This window comes from Rhizoctonia solani, chromosome 13, assembly GCF_016906535.1.
Source record: "Rhizoctonia solani chromosome 13, complete sequence".
Taxonomy (NCBI): domain Eukaryota; kingdom Fungi; phylum Basidiomycota; class Agaricomycetes; order Cantharellales; family Ceratobasidiaceae; genus Rhizoctonia; species Rhizoctonia solani.
The window spans coordinates 1812863-1834399 of record NC_057382.1 but is presented as its reverse complement, the minus strand read 5'-3'; the positions used below and the strand labels follow the sequence as shown (position 1 = coordinate 1834399).

The 21537-nt window shown below is 49.6% G+C and overlaps 6 protein-coding genes and 1 non-coding gene across 7 annotated transcripts; 4 read left to right on the top strand and 3 right to left on the bottom strand.

The window, feature by feature from the left end:
- Positions 1-1421: 1421 nt before the first annotated feature.
- On the top strand, positions 1422-3756 carry RhiXN_07415 (Fungal Zn(2)-Cys(6) binuclear cluster domain; the record flags this gene model as incomplete). The annotated part of the gene is made up of 4 exons (XM_043327231.1): positions 1422-1533; positions 1596-1859; positions 1916-2269; positions 2324-3756. 4 exons carry the CDS (start codon positions 1422-1424, stop codon positions 3754-3756), a joined length of 2163 nt encoding a protein of 720 aa, XP_043185703.1.
- Positions 3757-5622: 1866 nt separating this feature from the next.
- Positions 5623-6656, bottom strand: RhiXN_07414 (uncharacterized protein; the record flags this gene model as incomplete). The annotated part of the gene is made up of 4 exons (XM_043327230.1): positions 5623-5725; positions 5777-5882; positions 5942-6252; positions 6301-6656. 4 exons carry the CDS (start codon positions 6654-6656, stop codon positions 5623-5625), a joined length of 876 nt encoding a protein of 291 aa, XP_043185702.1.
- A 312-nt stretch (positions 6657-6968) lies between these two features.
- On the top strand, positions 6969-11255 carry RhiXN_07413 (Serine/threonine-protein kinase; the record flags this gene model as incomplete). The annotated part of the gene is made up of 6 exons (XM_043327229.1): positions 6969-7031; positions 7079-7172; positions 7229-7673; positions 7725-7771; positions 7821-7958; positions 8008-11255. 6 exons carry the CDS (start codon positions 6969-6971, stop codon positions 11253-11255), a joined length of 4035 nt encoding a protein of 1344 aa, XP_043185701.1.
- Positions 11256-11552: 297 nt separating this feature from the next.
- Positions 11553-12664, bottom strand: RhiXN_07412 (cytosolic Fe-S cluster assembly factor NBP35; the record flags this gene model as incomplete). Its single annotated transcript, XM_043327228.1, has 3 exons — positions 11553-11930; positions 11985-12184; positions 12247-12664. The coding sequence occupies 3 exons, from the start codon at positions 12662-12664 to the stop codon at positions 11553-11555; spliced, it is 996 nt and encodes a 331-aa protein (XP_043185700.1).
- Positions 12665-12832: 168 nt separating this feature from the next.
- RhiXN_07411 (proteoglycan 4) lies at positions 12833-16977 on the top strand (the record flags this gene model as incomplete). Its single annotated transcript, XM_043327227.1, has 6 exons — positions 12833-13265; positions 13327-13437; positions 13491-13663; positions 13720-15878; positions 15934-16432; positions 16486-16977. 6 exons carry the CDS (start codon positions 12833-12835, stop codon positions 16975-16977), a joined length of 3867 nt encoding a protein of 1288 aa, XP_043185699.1.
- A 191-nt stretch (positions 16978-17168) lies between these two features.
- On the top strand, positions 17169-17273 carry RhiXN_12447. The gene has a single exon. It is a non-coding gene; the product is annotated as a tRNA-Ser (tRNA).
- Positions 17274-17475: 202 nt separating this feature from the next.
- RhiXN_07410 (DNA mismatch repair protein MutS) lies at positions 17476-21479 on the bottom strand (the record flags this gene model as incomplete). The annotated part of the gene is made up of 15 exons (XM_043327226.1): positions 17476-17650; positions 17703-17737; positions 17796-17851; positions 18166-18190; positions 18254-18340; positions 19858-19965; positions 20029-20211; positions 20276-20521; positions 20573-20597; positions 20710-20745; positions 20799-20917; positions 20971-21128; positions 21221-21235; positions 21301-21381; positions 21434-21479. 15 exons carry the CDS (start codon positions 21477-21479, stop codon positions 17476-17478), a joined length of 1395 nt encoding a protein of 464 aa, XP_043185698.1.
- Between the last annotated feature and the right edge of the window lie 58 nt (positions 21480-21537).

Below are 21537 nucleotides of genomic sequence, written 5' to 3'. Positions count from 1 at the left end.
GGGGTGGTGACGTCAGGAATTGTCCCTGAGACCCTGTTGAACCAATTGACCTTTTTTTTGCCGGGCCGTGTTCGATCTTGATTGGTGTTGCCGAGGACGTAAGCATTTGATGTCTGGACTGGGTAATTTAAAACTTGGTCTAAAAGTTTAACATACATAGGCGTTAGCACAAAAGTTCCATCTCCCCTATTATAACTGCGTATTTTGCAGACAACTTATCGCGAGATCCTCGGAACTCAAAAATCAAGTCGAATAGTGGCTAAATTGCCAGTGGTGTCATCTCTCAGGGATGGCGTATGTAACATATTGTTTCATCACCGTTTTCTATCGCTTGTAGCTTTGCAAAAGATTATAGGATCCCAGGTGATAGGCCTCGCATCTTTCCGGCACCCAAGGCTCAGCCGATATAACTACGGACCATTCCGCGGCTCTCTTCCATGTTTACGAAGAACGCAGGACACTGTATTGGTCATTTATCAGCAAATACCCAAGAAAAATTTCTTGGAACGCACTCGGTGATCCAATCAACATCCATTGATTCAGACTTATAACGTAGGCCGAATACAATCGGTATCCAACATTCTTTTCCCTTTCTTTCTTGGGGTCCTGGAACGTTACAATGATGGCAATGAGGTTATTGAATTAAGACGGTGCGAAAGTCTTGCTCCCCATTCATTCAACGGAGAAGTCATGTGTGTCGAAACATATATATGCTTAAAAAACTCATGCCGAAATAATCGTAGATATTATCCATATCGGGGTTGATGGCCGGAGATATTGAGAATACGAGTTCCTGCTAGGTGAAAAGAAATCTTTTAGTTTTACACGCGAGAGTCAGTCTTGAAAAACAATAGCTATATGCCACTTCACTGCCTGGTTTACAGCCTGTGGTTTGCCCAGAGTTACATCAACACCCTCTACTGGAAATCCCCACCACCTTAATTGCTTGACAGCGACCAGATTGATTAGACCCGAATAGATCGTGGGGATAAACTCAGTTTTAGCGCAAAACCTACGCCATCAACTTGTAGGTGAAGAGAGTCGACTATACACCGGGTAGTTGCCACCCAAAGATGAGATGTGATTGGTTCCTTAAATCTTATCTGCGCCTTTTCCGGCTAGTGTCTAGCCAATTTACACTACGGGGTGATCTTCTAAGCCAAACCAAGGGTTGAGGGGCCCTAATGCCCATGCATATCATGACCACGCATTTTATAACTTCAATATATTTGACGGCAGCACTTTGTCTAGCGGCTTGCAATTGGTTAGAAGGAGCTTGAATATTATCACGTGAACAGATTAACTTCTCTATTGGGCTACCGTCCACAGCCACGTTTGAGAAGCGGAAGTTCAGGGACACACGAACAAGTTGTTAGCGGCAATAGGCGCCAGCGCTTCTTACCCAGCTCACGGATACCACGATGGACGAAGATACGAGCGGTCGGAGACGAAGCGGACGGCCTACCGCGCAGCCCTCGACGAATGGCTTGCGAGACTTGAGGGATGGACCCCGGGCGTGTCAAAACTGTCGAAGTAAGTACCTCGACCATCCCTTACCCCCCCCTCCCCGCTTGGATACTGACTAGACATAATAGAACTCAAACTGCGATGTACGAATGAAAAGCCGCATTGCTCGACATGTATCTCCAAGAGCATCACATGTGAATATGACGACTCCACGCGCCAGTCCGGTCGCATTGCGGCTGCTGCTACGACGGCTGCTGCCGCAGCAGCAGCAGCGGCAGCGGCGAGCACAAGCCGCAAACGTCCAGCCTCAGCCTCAACCTATGCTCAAGTCAAAGAGTCCAGGCAGAAGAAACGTGCAGCTGCGGCTGCAACCTCGTGTGATTTTTGCCGGAGTAAGTGCCCGAACCGATTCCTGCACTGCAAACCAAATCAGAACCTCTAACTGCAGATGACCTCCGTCGCAAATGCGACGGCCTCCGCCCCTCGTGTCAGTCTTGTATCAAACGAGGAGTAACTTGTCAGTACTCTGGCCCGGCCCTGCTATCTACGACTACTTCAGCAAGTCCCACCACTCCGCTTGCCACCCAACCATCTGTTGTCACTGTCGTATCCGACAATGAGCCTGATTCGGACGTCGCCATGCGTTCGCGCTCAGGCAGTCCAGATATTCCCCTAGCTGAAACTGCCAAGGAGGATCCTAAAATTCGATACCCCCAAGGAAACGGACTTGGAAATCCAGGATCGAGTCGAAACCCAGATGGATCAAATTGCACAAGACCGGTGGCGTGTTTCTTTTGCATCCGTACGTATATTTGGTGGGTTTAATAGGTCAAGTTATCTTACAAGATGAACACAGAGGTGGAATTGCCTTGTACGGGAGATTATCCGACTTGTGTCAATTGTATTCGTCGGAACCGCGTGTGCGCTTACCCGGAACCTGCTAGCTACGCACACCAATTCCCGCGCCAGAGTGCTATGCACGCTCGCCAGCTAAAGAATGGCCCTTCTTCGCCTGGCAAGTCTCTTAGCGGGTCCCCGGGTAAACGTATCCCCGGGACAGTGGACGCAGTTCTTAGCACTGCGCGAACCGGTATACTCGGCGGTGGACCGGTATCAATTCGCGATATTGTCGATCCGCCTCATGGGGGCACACGTGGAGGTGTATTGGATGCTCCCCCTCGAGCAGGTGTACTCGACACACCACCCCGAGGAACAATTGAAACCACCAATAATACCCCACGAGGAACCCTCGACGCACCCCGAAATTCACTTGAACCGACTCACGCTCCTCAACCTACACTGTACACATCTCGCCCGCTAAACCGTAGCCAAGCAACGCCTACTCCTCCATCCATGAGTGTCAGCCCCAACTCGAGTGGTGGAGCAAGCATTCAAGTCCTCGGCGCTACACCTAAAACGTCTGATCAAAATGGGACTCTACCGGCCCGTTCCGAGAAAGAGCCGTCTGAAGGGTGGTCAGGTCGGTCGAGGACCGGGTCGACAAGCGCAGATATGTCAAGGACGTTGTCGGATATTAATTTGGACCAGTACCGTCCACCTATTCAACCTCAACCTCAATCCCAGCCTCAACCTCACCCAAATTCTCAGCGTGCTTCACCAATTTCGCCGATCCAGGCAGCCAATCGGCCCCAGCCAGCACCCCCCTACAACCCGGGAGGTAGAACGCAGTCTCCTCCCAAGCTTACTGTCCAGGTCACAAATTCTGGTTCCCCGCGCACTGCACCGCGTCCTGTAGTGTCTACGGGGTTGTCTTCGAGACCTGGCCCGTCGTTGGGCAGGTACGGTGATATTCCTCCGAGGGAAACATACCAAGATGGGAGGCCTAACGGGTCGGAGTTCAGATCACGCGCACGACCTCCTGTGAACGGACGAGACCGAAGGGATTCTTTTGATAAGGATAGAAGAGAGTCATTTAGCGAGAGGGATAGAGAAAGGGATCGTGACCGAAGAGATTCGCTGATGAGCAGGCGGGATTCATTTGATCGCGATCGTGACCGCGATAGGGAAAGAGACAGGGAGAGGTGGGATTCCTATGACCGAGACAGGGATCGTGACCGAGAAAGAGAAAGAGAAAGAGAGAGGCGAGACTCGATACGTGGCCCACCACCGCCCTCTACGTGGGCGACAGCCCGGGATCCACCTCCACCTCGACTGGACATCCGACCTCTCATTGTGCCACCCGACCCGAAAGTTACCAGCCCAGTCGTGTATGCTCGACCGCCCTCTGCAAGGTCATCTCCCGCAGATATGGAAATGGATAGCAGTTAGCTTGTTTGACTTTTTACGCCTTTGCTGGGTTCGTTTCAGTTCGCTCTTTTGTACGTAAATTTGGGCGCATATAATGTTTACAGTTCTTAGCTCGCGCATATATACCATTTAGATCCCAAAAGGCACAGACGACAAGTGGGGCTTGCTTGGAGCGCATACGGTCAGCAGCCAGAGGCTAAACTCGGCTCAGCTTTAAGCACAGCCCTGACCTAACTCTCGACCTGGTACCAGGCCCCAACCAACCACACTTCCACACGGTGTGTTTAGGTAGTGTGACTTGAAATGCTGTATATCCAACTTGTCACATAAAATTCATCCGGAATCAAAATTGCACCGTGATTGACGTAACGCATACACATATTGACTTATACGACTTATCTACCCAGAATTGGACGCATTTGACATCTCACGTCGAGCGTTTGCCCTCTCTTGTCGTGGTCGGCTCATCACCTTCAGGAAGTACAGGAATAGTATTGGAGCAAGCTCAAAGTATTTTCGAGCCTATTCAGTAGATCCTTCATGACCCCGCTTGTATCATATTCAGAGGGAGTACCCGTGTGCATTTCCAGCTGACGTAGTTAAAGGGCCAAGTACAAGCCTCTCATCGGCGAGGCCGAATACAAGAGAAGATATAGGTGCACCACCGTTGCTGTTCGACATTTACTTGTTGTGTCGAATGAAAGCCAATGCTTTGGCATCGGTACCTTTATTCGACTTGTTGCTAGCAGTTCGACACTGAGAAACTCGGTAATATTCCGGTACCTTTTATCTCAGTGAGACAAGTGTTAGCTTATACTGTGGTCTCCCGTGTGCTGTCTCGATTTGATAGGTGCCCTCAAAAAGTATTGGGAGGTAATGATAAGAAAGTCGCCTGCATTAGCAGGATATGAAGTAGACGTAATAGCAAGTGTAATGATATGGGAGGCAGAGGCTGTACTATAGTAATATGAGAGCTGAATTGTATGAACGTGCCCCAATGGGGTCGCTTTATATAGGTCTACCTTGATCCCTTATTCGGAAGTGAATGTAAGCTTGATCTCTAGACATTTGGTTTCAGTGACTTGTGCTATCTTATCAAGGGATGAACCCGTTTTATTCTTGGATTGCCTTGACACTTGTTGGTTACTTTTTGTATAGTAGGTTCGAGGGCATCGGTTTGTCCCCCTTTAATGTTCATGAGATTGTACCTACTCAAGAGTAACAAATTTTTTGACCTCGCTAAATCTGTAGTATTGAAAGTCGTTCGAGAAGATCAGTAATGTGAGTATACGAGAATATGGACCAACCAGGTTTGCAACTTCGGGTGGGATGGTGTAAAGCTGGCAGCTGGTGCGTTTGCCCACTTCTGAGCTGATTGGTTGCGAATTCTTGGAAGTACACTAATATGGAATGCATGGTTCAGGCTCAGAGAACATTGTGTAGTGAGACGACTTGAGCGGGACCAGTACAACATCTTTAGCAGATTCGGGTGGCATTGTTGCTCGATTCGAATTCTCTTATGAGTTTGAGTTTAAAATTACCTGATCAGATATAGACAGCCAAGATCGGAAAGTTTATCACGCGCGATATGCATCTTTGGCCGAGGTTGCCAAGAAAGGGATTCGCCCATGTTTTATCGAGCTCGATTTCACTCTCCAGCAGACGTGCCGAGAGGAGTCATATCTGACGTAGCTATAGCATGTAGGCGTCATAGACTTCCGTGGTTACATGCTAGGGTAAATGAATACATGTGTTTAGTGGCCAAAGAATACTCTAGTTCGTTGTATGCGCATTTACTTGCATCTTGTTGCTATTCCTTTCTTTCTTTGACGAAGCTTCAATTTTATTCAAGTGGTGTCAATATGACACTTTTTTTTTTGTTTTAGCCTAAGCAGCTGGACCTGATTTCCAGCGCCCAAGGGCAGGCGAAGTTGGATTGATCTCGCGTCCAAGGCCTTTCCACTGGGAGAATGTGTGGTTGAAGTTTTGTCTGTAAAATTTAATTAGTTGAACATTCAGTCACAAGGCCATTTTACCGTACTTCACTTGTCCTATCTCCCCTGCTTCGCCTCGTATCTTTGCTCCGTCTAGTCCAATAAGAAATTCTCCGCGTGAACCGGGAAGTTTGGCGATTACTTCGGTTTCATCTGTCGAAGAGCGGTTAGGGAAAAAAGCATATATATTAACATAGCGTACTTGCCTCGACCCTTGCGGGCCGTAACCTCTGTCAAGTCAATTACTTTCCCCCTTCCAGGCCAATTCCGAGCCGTTTCGATGCGAGCCTTGGTCGCTTCAGGGAGCCTGACGATTCGGGTGATTGTACGTGCCTGAGCGAGCAAAAGAGCAGCTGCTATACCGGTTCCTCCTGCGAGAACTAAAAGTGACAGTCCAGCTCGCTGCCATAACGGCCGAGGGACCCATTCGACTTCTTTGAGTTCCTCGGGAGTGAGCGGTCGATCTTTGGGCGGATCGACTTGGCGAGTCCAGCGGTTGAAGATAAATTCGGCAAAATTGCCCCTTTGTTCGCCGTTAAAGTAGATGTAATTTGCAGTAGGTAGTACTTACGACCAAACAATATCCATACCAATTAAGATCCAAACCCATTTGATCCACCAGGTAGGTGTGCGCTCGTACAAAACTTCTTCCTCATTTGACTGAAAAGTTGCGTTCGGATTAGATGCAAGATTCGCCTTAGTAGCCTCGTCGAGAACCGCATCGGGTTGGACATGACTGATCGGCTTTGGGATGCGAGTTGGAGGCTCTGTTGACGTCGTCGGACTTGGTTGTGACTTCATAAGCCTGGTACGACCGAGCCCGGATTTAGACTCGGACGAATAATGACGTAGGATCGTCTGGAAAGGCAGTGGAGAATTAAATTTTTCATTTGGACGGGTGAATGTACGAATGAGCAGCCGTTGCATGATATGGACGGTTCTAGTGTAGTCGAAGTGGATGGGTGTTTGTTTGGTTGGAATTGCGAGCCCCTTTTGAATTGGACTTTGCTGTCGACCACCACCGACCCCACGCGCCTCTCGTTACTGTATTCGTCCGACTCGCTTTCGACCGTACATATTCAACTTCAATTCATTCTGCTCAGGATTATTCAGCCAAAGTCTACCTGCTCTCTAAATCTGCTCGCTGTCAACACTTGATATTCCCTGCTCTCGTCGCCGCTGCACACGACATATTTACCACTAATTTCAGGACTGATATATATCTAATTTTGTATAATAATGGCCGCTATGCGCGGCACCCATCGTCGGTCCGAGTCACAGAATGTGAACCAACGTGCACAGGTGAGTTTACCGAGATGTACCATGAACCTGCTGACCGAGTCGAATAGCTCGCGACAGCGTACCAAGAACTCGGCAAGGAGCTAGTGTCTGAAAGGATCAGGGTCATAGGCAACTACACCCTGGGCAAAGTCATAGGCGAAGGTGGGCAAAGTCAAGTCAGTCCTGTCTGGTACGATTTATATATCCGTTTACTGCAGGAACGTACGGTAAAGTCAGACTGGGCACACATCGCCTGACCCAAACGCGTGTAGCTATCAAGCAAATTCCAAAGGCCCACTCGCCGCAGCTCACGCGCGAGATTCACCACCACCGTCGCCTCCATCATCGCCATGTCACCCAGCTATTCGAAATTATCGCGACCGAGTCCTCCGTATGGCTCGTGACCGAACTCTGTGCGGGCGGCGAGTTGTTCGATTACTTGGTCGAAAAGGGAGGTCGGCTAGAGGAGGTCGAGGCTCGGAGGATCGTCGGAGAACTCTGTTTGGCCCTAGATTATGTCCATCGCGAGGGTGCTGTCCACCGCGACCTCAAACTCGAAAATGTTCTGCTCGATGAGCGATGCACCGTCAAGCTCGGTGACTTTGGTTTCACCCGCGAGTACGAGAAGAGTAAGCTCTTGGATACATTTTGTGGGACTACTGGGTGAGTTGCTACAAACTTATATGCCGGAAACATCCTAATTCAACCGCTCAGTTATGCTGCCCCCGAGATGCTTGCTGGCAAGAGATACACGGGATCAGGTATTTTCCTAATTTCCACATAGTTCATAGCCCGCTGACAAATTTGCAGAGGTTGACATCTGGTCTTTGGGAATTATCATGTATTGTCTCTTGGTTGGCACCTTGCCCTTTGATGATGATGACGAAGATGTGATGCGCGACAAAATTATTCAGGGGGATTTTGAGATACCAGACTGGCTCAACTTAGGTGCGCTCACCATTCCAACAGTGGCTCCAATTGCTAAAGAGCTATGCAGACGCGGGCGATCTTATCAGCCACATCTTGCAAAAAGAGCCAAACAAGCGCTATACTATACCCCAAATCCTTGCACATCCGTGGTTCACTTCGCCTAGTAGTGAAGACCTAACTATTAAACTTCCGGTCGTAGATGAAGCTCCTACTCCCGTAGAACCTGAAGTACCTACACCTGACCCCCAGACTCCAGCGCGGCTCTCACCCCCACAGGATATTCCCCTTGTCCCTCAAAAGCGTAACCCGCCTTCGCGCGCATCCACGCTCGGCCTTAGCCCATCCAAATCTATCTCAGGATCTGACACAACAGTATACCACTCAGCGGCGTCAGATATCTCCGCAGGTTCAGGTGCTTCCGTCTCTGACGATACCAAATCTGACTCGCGCGGGCTGACTACTCCTACAACGTCTGATGGCGGGCCATTAGGCGCTGCTCAACAACAAGATGATGACTATCCTACCCCTATGAATGCTCGAAAGCCTTCGTTTGACGAGGCCCAGTCGGTCGGGGAAGCTACACTGCACCGAAACGAGAGCGAGACAACATTACGCAAGGTCGACTTTCCCAAGGATTTGCTCGCCACGCCTGATCAACCGAGACGAACATTTGAAGCCGTCCCCGAGACAGAAGAGGACGGCCAGAACGAAGAGGTTTTATTGCCTAGAACGTCGACTTCGAGCGTCGGGATGAAACGTACGGAGTCTGGTGGCACTGGAGAAGAATCCAAGCTACGTGCAGGGCCTCGACACCCTTCTCATCCTCCAACCTCATTTCCATCCCGTACTCCGGCGCGTACGAAACGCCGCTCGATGTCATCTACAATCTCTCCACCCATATCTCCGACGTCTCCCACCTTTGGCCCCGGTGCAGAGCCACCTGTTGACTATCTCGCCGAACTCTCTTTGCCCACTCCTGTGCTATTTTCTACCCAATTAGAAAACGAACTCTTGGAAAACATGAGTAGCCTCGGGCTGGATGCATCTCAAATTGTGCACAGCGTTCTTTCAGACGCGTGCGATTCGACCGGGGCCCTCTGGTGGATGATCAAGCGCAAAGCTGAGCGAAAGGAGCGATCCCGAGTGAGGAAGGAGTCCATGATGAGCATACCTCTCGAGTTGCCCAAACTCAAAGAAAACAAGTCCAAGGAAAAGTTCAAGGAGAAACCGAGGAAACCCACGTTACTCTCCGAGCCCCAACCCCTCCCGCCCAGCGTAACAGAGGAAGGACTGGGACTAGACCTCGAGCCTCCACCTGTTCCTCCCAAGCCAACACTCGCGTTTGTTCCCCCTACGCCTACCTCATCGGCTATGAGTGTGCCTGTTAAAACTCCGCCGCCTACGTCTCCCAAAACAGGTTACGCCCAGTTGTCGTTGAGCAACAGTTCCCTTACACGTTCGTTATCCCCTGAAGCTGGGTCCTCAGCTCGCTCCACCCCAACCACACCTGGACAGAGCGCCAAACGGTCTCGATCAGATACTGGCAAACCGCGATCGGGTAGCGTGAGCTTATTGCAGAGAGCTTCGACTGCACTCACAGCTGGCGTGCTTGTCAAGAAAAAGTCAGATGAAAACACAAGGGCCAGAGCGGACGCTGCAGGGAAACCCAAACCTGAAGAGGTCACGAGGCAAGCCAAGTCTAAGTCTGACGAAACCGCTCGACTTGTCAAGGCGAAATCGGACGAAAGAATGGCACCAGAAGACCCAACGGCGGTCCGCCTCACTCAAGCTGCAGCGAAACTTACCAAGCTTCAACCTTCGGAGATTGCACCGTCGGAACGTAGTTCGACAACGCCTACATCTGTTATTCCCTCTTCTCCTTGGGTGGTTACTTCGAATTCGGGTGTGGCGGCTGGTGTGATTAAGCCTACAGATACGCCTGAAGAATGTCCGGAGGATACTCTGTCATCGTTGCCTCGTATTTCAACTTCCACCAAGCCTCGACAACGTGCAAGTTTGTTAACGGCATTTAGGACTTGGTTCCAAGATGACAAGAAGAAGAGGAAGGATCAGGCTAGCCCCCAGTATGTCGCAGCTACCAGGCGCACAATATCGACTCCTACTTCTGCTGGATCGGCGCGTGGAAGGGCAAGACCTGTACGAACGGACAGCTACACTAGCAGCAAGAGACGGCGCGAGCACCGGATGTCCATTTCGTCCAAACATTCAAGCAGCGCCAACTCTCGTCGGTCCTCGGTCGTTTCGATGAACTATCCCATTGCAGAAGGGACTAGCCCGGTAACTCGACAACGCAGTGATCCAAGATCCATGTCACCTACTAGTGAACGTGGCGGGGAATTTTCGTCTCGTCCTTCGAGCGTGCGGTCGATGAGTGTGTCTATGACGCCTGTAACACCTAATATGCGCCGAGCCCGGCATTCCAAGAGTCCCTCGAACTCGTCTGCTGGATCTGGTCATCCGGCTAGACGAGCCCAGTCACCCCTGCAACAGTACCATCGCCGTGCCGGGTCGGGATCGTCCACCAAAGTAGTCCGGCAAGTCAAACAACACTCTCAGCGACACAACCGATCCAACTCGGCTGCTTCCTCCATTCGGTCGGTACCTAATTCGCGACCCACGTCGTTCCATGAAGGTCTAGGGACGATCGACTCGGACATAGTCTTGACCTCGTATTCCAACTCGCCTGAACCCCAGAGACGCACGTTTGGCCAGACATCGTTCGTAGCCCAAAAGAAGAAAGGAATTGTTTATTCCAGTATGGCGAGGTCGACTTGGAAAAAGTCGTGGGGTATTGAACCGCCTGGTTGGTCTGGCCCTTCGTCCTCAATGCCCAAACCTACCGGTAGCGCACGAGAGAGTGATCCCCCCAGCGCGGGCCTACGAGACGTGTTTACTGGCCGACCGTCGCTTAGCCCAGACGACGATGACGATTGGACAGACGATGACGAGTTTTTGGGCGGGTTTGGGCAGAGCACGAGGCTGGGATCGTCCAAACTTGGATTTTTGGGTATGAGTGCGGATCAGGGGCAAGGATCGCCTGCGCTCAAGCGCATGGAGCTTCCTGGGTCTTCTCAAGGCGGGCTACGGGTGAACACCCAGAAACGACCAACTCGGTTGTCCCCGTTGCAGAACAACTTGGGTCTCCCGCCTGCCGTGAGCCAGCCTCCGACGACAGAGGTGATTTCCGAGGTGGCTCCTGCAACGTTGGCTGGTCGAAGAGGGAATTTGCAAGCTGGACGGCAAGGGTTGAGAGGGAGTGCGATCGAGGAAGAGGAAGAAGAGGAAGAAGAGTGATTCATTTAGGAGTGACAGCGATTACTATTTCTCGATTTTTTTCGATCAAGTGTTTATTATTGCTTGTATTTGGTCTATGCATACCCACACAACCTGGACGTTCGAAATTAGTTTGGTGAGGAGATATATACAAAGGAGTTTTGTAATGAGTAGTTCTTTTTTCTCTTTCTCTCTCTTGCGCTTAATTTAAGGGTGCTAGGTTCATGGTTGTAACGGGATTGGATGTAAAATACGGCATGGTCGTCATCTAAGGCAGATTACAAGTCGATCGTCACAAGGTACCATACAACGTAACTTTCATCTAAGCTTTTCGATAATGTATTCTGCCATCGGCTTGAAGGCCGCCCAAGTTGGTGTTTGTCGGTACCGCTCCAGAACTTGGAACGTTCTCGTTGGTGCATGGGTGGAGGTAGTGTGACCATTCGTCTCGGACCCGGTTCCGGATAAGGTGTTGAGCTGGGTCACTGGGGTTACGTCCGTGGCTGATACTTGCTCTTGCCCCGAGTAGCTTGACTCCAAAGGGCGGCTGTCGGATGTGGTTGTGGGCTGGGGCTGGGGCTGGGCTGAGTCAAGCAGTTCGACAAGTTGGGTGTCAATCGGCAGACTGCCTAAAAAGTGAACCTTTTCTCTCTCAGCCATAGATTTCCCTCCGCCTTTGGAGAATACGTTTGTGATCTACGTTTAGGACATCAATCTGAGAACGCCAATCAAGGGTGCAAATGGACTGACCTCTCCACAACAGGGACATGCATACCCACTCATGTTCTCAATCACGCCCAGTACAGGTAAATTGACTGCCCGAGTAAACGATACGCCTTTTATTGCATCTGCTAGCGCAACCGCCTGGGGAGTGGTCACAACGACGGATGATAATCTGTCATGCACTGGGGCGAGATGCTCCAAGAGCGATAGATGTTCATCCGAAGTGCCTAGTAGATAGAGATAATTAGTCGTCGATGGGAAGAAGGGGTAGTGCGCATTTATTACTTACCAGGGGGCGTATCGATCACCAAATAGTCCAGCTCTCCCCACCTGACATCGCTTAAGAATTGTCTTATCATCGCATTCTTCTTGGGTCCACGCCAAACGACAGAATCCCCCCTATTCTTCAACAAGAATCCGACACTCATGCAGAGTAGTCTTGTACTGGGCCCATCGGCAAATACAGGGACCCAACCATCTGTGCTTTGGTGTACTGGGTGTCCATCGACACCTAGCATACGAGGAATAGAAGGGCCCGTAAGATCGACATCCAATATCCCTACTCGGGCGGTCGGAGCCGATGCGTAGAGTGATAGCGCTAGTTGAGTCGAAACTGAAGATTTACCGACTCCGCCTTTCCCCGAGAGGACCAGGATTATATGCTTAACATTATTGAGTCGCCGAGATATCGGTGTGTCTGCGGACATGGTGGAGGCATGGCTCAAGTCGTCGTCGGCTCCCAGCATTAGTCATTCAAAAATCAATTTGATATGCATATCTCCATATTGGGAAGTGTGATAAGCGCCGAGACATCTCGGTCACGTGTATCGGGGCCAGCGCGTTCAAACACACAACATTTGCCTTGGATACTCAGGATGCCGCGAGAAGTATTTCTTGAACCGAGTGGCTCACCATTCGTTCAAAATACGCATTACCACGATGGTGACGTTTCGATGACTGGAGATTCGACTCTGACGGATCTATCGTTTCAAGACAATAATGACAACTTGCTGAATGGATCTGGCTTCGCGGGACTTGGTGATGTTACTACCGGAGGAATAGGAGAAGATACGAGTATGATGAATATACAGGGAGATATAAATGAGTCAGAAGATATGCTTATGGGTGTCAAGGGCGATGAGTTCTTAGAAGACGACAGTATGGCCTTTGAGCTTTCCAAATCGACGACTAACACTCATACTCGATCCGAACTCGAGCAATCTATGGCTGCGGTGCCTATTCCTCCTCCTGCCCCTGCCCCTGCCCCTGCACCCGTAGAGGAGGAGAAACCTAAAGCCAGGAGATCAAGTACGTTGGACTAACACGTAAATCGTCGAGTAACATTCAGCTAATTTTTGTGCACTGGCAGCCCGCTCACGGTCGAGTTCTCCTTCAAAAAAGAAGTCATCTGCCGCCACTGTTCCCGTTGCGGAGGAGACTACTACATTCCCAGTCGCGCCAATGGAAGCCACCACAGAAGGTATGCCAGCGAATATATATGAAAATGCATAGATTCGAATGATGTATGATCAGAGCCTGAGCCTGAACCCGAACCCGAGCCTAAACTCCGTCGTAGCCCCCGAAAGGCCAAGAGCACGAGCACTCGTTTAGGGTCATCTGTCTCGACTGGTATCTCTCCATTCGCGTCAGCATCGTCTTCACCAGTACCCGAGAATCCTCCGCCTACTGAAACCACACAACCAACGGTGCCTGAGCCCGAACCCGAACCCAAGTCCAGGCGAGGCTCGCGTGTAGTTGGAAGATCCAAGTCAAATCAAGGGCAAAAAATGCCAGAGTCGAGGAGCCGCTGAATGAGGAGCCAAACGTAGAAGAGTCGATGCCCGTGGCAGAACCCGCCGCTACAACCCCGCCTGTCGAGCGTGAGGTCAAGCCTATTGTTCGCAAAGCCACGCCTGTTACCCAGGAAAGCATACCAATCGCTGTTCGCGAGACAACACCCGTGCTCTTACAGCACCGGGCGACTCCTCCAGCTCCCTCCCCACCGGCTCAGAATAGTTCTCCAGCTCCCTCCCAGGCATTCCCCTCAATTGCCCGAACGTCTCCAGCCCCCACTCATCCAACTCCTCCAGCGGTTTCTCCAGATGTGCCCCCAACAGGAAGCTGGCTTGCCCCTGCAAACCGACAAAGCTTGGCCCCTACTCCTACAAGCCGACAAAGTCTGGCTCCTACTCCCTCAACCAACTCTGTCCCAACAGGCCGACAGAGCCTTGCCCCTACTCCCGGTCCGGCGCCATTCAAATTTAATCTCCCACCCTCTTTTGGGAGACGGGCACAGAGTTTAGCTCCTACACCACCCTTTCCTACTACTCCTGGGCTCCCCAGCACACCTTCTTTTGCTACTATTTCTACTCCTACGATATCCAACCCAGTTTCAGCGTTGCCTAGTCCTGCCCTCGGATTGGCTACTCCCGGTCCAGCAGCTGCTCCTAGGCCGGCAACTCCTGAAGACAAAGAAGAAGACTTAAAATACGAACAACTCTCAAAAGAAGAGGAGGAAGAGGCGGTTGCCGTTGCGATGCGTATCACTCGACGCGATTCATCCATCTTTGCGACTCTATTATCACCTGCTCGTCCCAGCTTGGTTCCCGAACCCACACTATTCGCTGAGCACCCAGCACAAGAACAGCAGGAAACACATGCTTTTACACCCTCCGACACAATCGAAGAGGTACCACCAACCGAGCCCGCACCGGTCCCAATGCGCACGCGTGTCGGCAGGTCTTCGACGCGTGTCAAGGGCGGAGCTGGGGTCGCAGTCGCTGTTATGCGACGCGTTGATGAGGATATGGACATGGAGCGCGTTGAACTTCGGGTAGGGCCTCAAGGACAGGAGCAGGAACACGCTCTAAGAGAGCAGCATCAAGATGAACCAGGGTGGGAGCAAATGCAGGAAGTCCTGGAAGAGGATAAGCACGTTCTAGGGGAACAGCAAGATCCCACTGCGTCTGTGAATTTTGGTTCTCGTTCACCTTCCCCTACTCCACCGCCTCCACCCCCCGGGGAACCAGCCCCGAGTGTAATTGCCCCTCCAAAGAATCAGCCCAAACCTCGAACGCGGACAACACGCTCATCGATGCCCACTGTTCAACCGGCGCGTGTGACCAGGAGTACGCGTAGATCTGAGGTCCAGCCACCTACGACAAGGGGTCTAGGAAATACAATTAAAGCAAAAGAGACGCTGATCGAGAAACTTGTTGACGAGATGGAGATCGAGGAAGACACTCAAAACGAGGATACGAAAGCTGCCACAGACGTTTCAACTCCGACAAAGGCTGTAGATCTTCCCACTGGTACGATTGTCGAATCCACAGCCCCTCTGAATCCTATCTCAACTACTCCTCACGATGTCATTTCGACCACCCCCATCGATTCCCCTGCGGTCTCGGCCCCTGAAGGACAGGCCCCCGCATCTAAGCCTGCCGTATCCAAGAAAGCACCAGTCACCAAGGGCACTCAGAGAGTTTTAACCAGGACGGTATCTGCCGCTGCAGTTTCTCAACAAAATGCATCCGGTTCTGGATCTTCTCAGCCTCAACCCCGACGGACGGTGTCTAGTGGTTCGACAAAGCCGTCATCCACGGGTTCAGTAAAACCGCCTTCTGCCGAGGGTTCTCAACAACAAACTGGTCGATCAGCACAGAAACCAATCTCAACCAAGTCCACTGCTTCTCAAAAGCCCGGTTCACCTGGAAATCAGCCTCCCCCGGTAATTCACAAGGAAGACGTGGTTGACAAGGAACCGTCGCCTGTACCAGAGCCGGTCCCAACTACGAAAGAACCCGAACCCGAACCTGAGCCCCAAGTGCGCGCCGTTCGGGCATTGCCAAAACGTACATCCCAACCCTCCAAGGTACCCACTATCATGGAAGACAGTATGGAGATTTCGAGGGACGACATTAGGTGTGTTCCTATAGCATGTATGCTTCTAAACTCTCGTCTCATTTGTGCCTCACAGCGTGGATATCGATGCGGAGCAACCTACCGCAACACAATCTACTGCACCTGCGTTTACCGCTGCATCGATTTGGCCGCGCGACCCAGCTCCGAATCCGTTCGCATCTGTCAAGGTAAATGTCGCGTCCCATGAGGATAGCTCCAAAGCAAACAAACGACGAGCTCCTTCTCCCGACCCCGAGCCGGAGTCAACTCCTCAAGACGCCAGCATCAGCGACTCTCCAAACAAGCGTGTCCGTTTCACTGCTATTCTCGAGGCTGGGCCTACTCCAGGCATTGGTCGTGTCCTGCATATGCCCAAGCCGAGCCTCAAAAAAATTAAGAAAATCAAGCTCGAACGCAAGACAGGCGCTACTACGAATGCTGCCCGTCCAAAACGCGTGCTGACGCGCAATTGGGTAGTCGGTAGTGATATGCCTTCATACGCAGCACCATTGAAGCGGGACGTACGCGAAAGAGAGCCTGCCACAGCTGAGCGTCCGCCGTTAACCGAGTCACAGGTAAATGTATTGGTTTTTAGTGTCTATATGCGCTTAATCAGGTATCCTCTCAGACCAATGCCCGTCTAGCAGCCAGTAGATCGAATCCTACGGTTCCAATTCCGTTTACTTTCCGCTCGGAACTGAGGATGAAACCTCGTCCTGTTGAGGATCATGCTGTTCCAGCCGCTATCCCAACTGCAGTCCCTATGCCTGATTTCGCATCGGCTCATGCAGCAGCTGAAGCCGCCAACTTGGCACGCCGGCAGCGCGCACACGAAGCGTTCCTCGCCGCCCAAGAAGAACTTGAATCCCAGCGTAGCTCTAAATTTGCTATTGGAGGGGAGACGGCACGTCGGGCTGCCGAGCGAGCTGTATTTGACGCAGCAATGAGAGTTAAGGAAGCCGAAGCCGAGCGAGTTCGTAACGAGCAGAAGAGGATGCAGATTGAGAAAGAAGCAGCAGAGATTAGGGAGATGAGGAGGAGGATGGTACCCAAAGCGAATCCTATTCCACAGTTTTATAAGCATGCCCCGAGGACTGAGGCACAAGACTTAGAGGTGTAGACTCAATACCCAATTTAGTATTCATTGCTTTTGTGTGTTTAATGTGCTGTCACTGTTGAATATAATTATATAGATAGCTCTCGCCATAAGTCTAGTCAAGGCTCAATAATAAAACATGGGACGAGAAAATAAGTTGTGCAAGCCTCTTGTCATAGAGACGAAATGTAAATTTGTAGACGTTCAATGAGCAAGTCGGTATAGCAAAGTGGTTACTGCGTTTGATTTGAACAAGTAACAGCTTGTGATAAAATATCAAATTCCCTTCGGGAGCGTAGGTTCGAACCCTACTGCCGACGCTTTTGCCCCACAATTTTGGAGTCTTTGGTTGCACCTATATACGCGATGCAAAGCCCTGGACTGATCGTAAAGTAACCAGCGCTTGGTCTATCCCAGAAGGTCGCATTACAATCCGTGATAGGTTGTTGCCATGATATGGCCACCAATGTACATTTGATAATAATGCATCACATTACACCTTTAGGGTAGTAGGCGACTAATTTATTTCTTCAGCACCTCCCGTAATCGACCTTTAGTACCCATGTTGTCGCCTGGCGACATCTTCCATGAAATGAACCTCTGGCATATGGCGGCATGAGCTTCCAGCTCTTCTACTTGTTCCTCCGACATCCCCTCGTCTAATAATACTCCAATTTCATTATGACTGAGAATCGTGCTTTAAACCGAGTCACTTGCGGATCTTAGGAACGGGCGCCGTTGAACCTTACCTAACAAATCGCGCGCGCTCGATAACGTTTTTGTTCTAAGGGCAAGAATTAGAATCACCAAATTCGTTGTATATGACTAAACACCCACTATACCGTACGTTCTAGCACATTGTGCTGCATAGGAATCCAGGCAAAGGCCAGGACTGACCCTTAAATCGAGAGGTCAGTATTACGCCTCAGTATATAATGTGGACCAAAGTTACTTATATAAGTATGTCATTTCAGCCCGTCGCTGACCCTCCTGGGCCACGTTGCCATCGAGAAGGACTTTCATATATGTGTATGATATGGGAAGCTCTGGAGGAATTACGCCACGAGTAAAAAGCTCATGAAAATGAGTCGATGCAAATACTTTGGGACACTGTCCCCTCGCTTCAGAAGCAGTTTAATTACGCCAGCGAACAACCCTGCCCGTCTGCAAGCATTTAAGACCACTATTTCCTGGTGGTCACTAGAAGCTCACCTGTCGAGAGCGATCCTTTTCCAAACTGTCACGAAGAAACCAAATTTAGCGTGCTTGTTGAAATGTTCGGCGGAGTGTTCCCGCTCACCTCGTCCAATATGATGAGACTCCTAGCTGTACAGTTGCGTAGCGCCAATGAGACCTGAGCCAGGTCAATCATGAATGCTGATTGTAGCTACCGAAACGGGAGTTAGTCAGGGTATACGACAGTCCTTGGCTTGACTAACCTTTGATACACCTTCTTTCGTTTGCAGTCTGGTAAATACTAATAATGCTCCTAAGCAATGAAATCAAACCCCAGAACCTAGTGCCGCACTTTTGTCTACAATACCCAAACGGGCCGATTTAGCAGGCACAAAACTATGCTACCTCGGTGGGCTGAATTTGGATGACTATGGTACTTGATCACCCACCATCCGATCTATACATTTGTCAGGGTATATCGTGCAACTAGCGCACATGATTGACTACAGACCTGAGCCATAAATGGTATTAACGCATTCTGTTTGAGATATACACTCTGGATAGACATAAGCAATACCCCAAAACGGGTTATCCACGGATTCGAACATACCTTGCCGCCTGGCGCACACAATTTATAACCTCAGCGATGTGCTACTTGAATCTTGCTCTTCACTTACATGCGTTTGCACCGGTACAAATCATAATGCTCTTCATGGCCTCTTCATAGTTCCCTTTTCAACTCCAATGCCCTGGCCTCCGACCAGATATGCGTCGTTATCAACGAAAGTAGGTACGAGCAAGGCCTGGAGGGGATGCCTGCAAATGGATGGATTACTATCAGATCATCAAACAGTGTGCGTAAATACATACGTTCCACCCCGAATGTCAATAACATTATCCTCGCACATCTCTGGCCTAACCCAACTATGGGTCCATGAAGCTAGCGACAGTGACAATAGGCTGAACATGCTTATCAATTTCATGATCGAACAAATCCTAAACTTTGGACTAACCAGTCTACTTCTGCAGCCGCTTCGCAGACCGCAATTATTTTTTTGTCATACTCCAATACTCGATTCAACGTTTCTTCCATAATTTCGATCTCACTACGGCGAGCAAGGTTTAGTGACCATATATTTGTTGGAATACTCTTCTCACCGATCTGGAACACCACATTCTTACTTGAATCAAATACGAGTTACTAGAACGCCGCTTACCCGCAATGTACGAATGTATATCCCCTACATGCATATCTAGGTCTTCAACAGTGATTGAGCAAATTTTTAAATAACGATGTTGCAACAGACCTACCTAACATTTGTTGAGATTTATAATATAGGTTTTTTCTGTGCATATATTCGATCAGAACCAAGATAGGCACACTGTTTCTAATCAATTACTCTGATTCGAACTAGAGCGGGTCATGAGTAAATGGATACCAAGTAAACCTTATCTTTAGCTACCTGGAAATTCCACTGTGGAATTTGTTCGAAGTCATTATGTGTTGTCCAACCCGAAGGGGTGGGTATACGAATAAGGTACCCTTGATGGTAAAAGCTGAGTAGATCGTTGCGCAGTAGATCCATATATTTACCCAGCTGAGGAAAATATAATACGTTCAATTCATTGGTATAGCCTTCAGGAACATTCTGGCTCACTTGCCGAGCAACGTGAACCTTTTGGAAAAGCATTACCGCAAGCTGTAGCTCGAATTGCCCCGATGCTCACCAAAAGGTCATCTAGGCCATTGTAGACTCGCTTTTTTTCGTCAAGAGCTTCGTCGATTCCTGGGCTAATGCAAACCCTCTGGTTGGTTTGAGATTCTTCCCAGTCAATCTAAATGCGTGAGTACAAAGAATCATGTGACTCATGCACACTTCATGAAACTCAGACACATACGACCGAGTTGACTAATGCACCCATCTCAGTATTGACCTCGTCTAGTGCTTTTAGAAGCTTCTCGTTTTTAAGGACTTGAGCTATAATTTTTGGGATAACACGTACTTGATTGACGGCTCCTATGTTTTCATAATCGCTCAGCTCCCGGACGGCATCCTTTAATAAATTAACGTGGTATGCGAACTAAGGTGGTAATCTTCAGTCGATATCAGTTGCTTTGATAAATACGAGCTACTAACTACCGCACCTTTGCAACGCCTCTCCATTCTGGCAATCTCCCACGACCCGTTCTCAACAACGCCATCGTCTTGGGCATTTGGCATAAACCGCGCAAATTGGCTCGAATGGTTGAAGCGGCACTCATGTTCTCGGGAAGTAAGAAACATTGTATCGCCGCGTGTCGAGCGTAATGGTTGTTATCGATAAGGAAGGTCGGAGCACCATCTTCGCAGTAAAGATCTTCCCAGATAAGTCGAGGTGTGATTGAGCAGCTCTGTTAATAAAGGTGAATTTTCCAACTACAATTATTTGAAGAGGGACTTACGAAACAAAGAATGGCCTTCTTTGGTCTTGTCGGAGTGAATAGATGCATGAGTTTCGTCATCAAATACTTGCAATGAACTATTCAACAGATTCCAAGAGAGTGTTCAAAACTATACTCAGTGTATATTATTTACTTACGCCAGTGCGTCCGCATTGACCTGCATGATTTGGTCGCTAATAACTAGTCAGTTTAATCTGTGTAATAATGGGCAGCATCATGCACATACAGAGAGAGGATCTCGATACTATTGATGTGTAGCGCGCCAAGGTGACTTTGTGTCTCATCGAGCTCTTCAGCTGAACGGGTCCTTGGCAATTGCTCTAGCAATGCAGCTGTAGATGAGAGCTTTGAAAGGTAAGCTATGGCTTTGAGTCATGCGGTTGAAAGAAGACATACACAAAGGGGGCTTGATCGCCTCCAAAATTTAGCAATCTTATTGATGTAAATAATTGCTGTGCGTTTGGATCGTTCTCGACGTTTCTTCGTGAATCAACGAATCCGGTTATATTACGTGGAGAGATGGAGTTTCCTGCACCACCCGAATCGTCAGGTTCACCTTGTGGCAATCGAGAAAGTAAACTGAGTTGCTGAAGTTATCCTGTCCTTTGTGCGCGACAAATTCCTTATGAGGCCGTACTTGGCACTGACCACCACTGAGTTCCACTAGAACGATCAGGCAAAGCGTATTGGTCAAACAAAAAGAACTAGACTATAGATTTGATACGCACTAAAATCTTGGCAGAATAGTATAAGATCTTCTTCAGAGCGTGAGCTGACAAGGCATGTGTCGACTTTGGTTTGCTCTAAAACTACCATGAAAATAAATACCCGCTCATTCTGGATTTAGTTGACCAGACTCACACATCCGTATCAGATCAAAATGCGAGCTATCAGTAGTATCCTCCATTAAGTATAGAGTATGGTTCTCGGGGTTGAAGTATACACCTCCCACGCGCCCACTATTC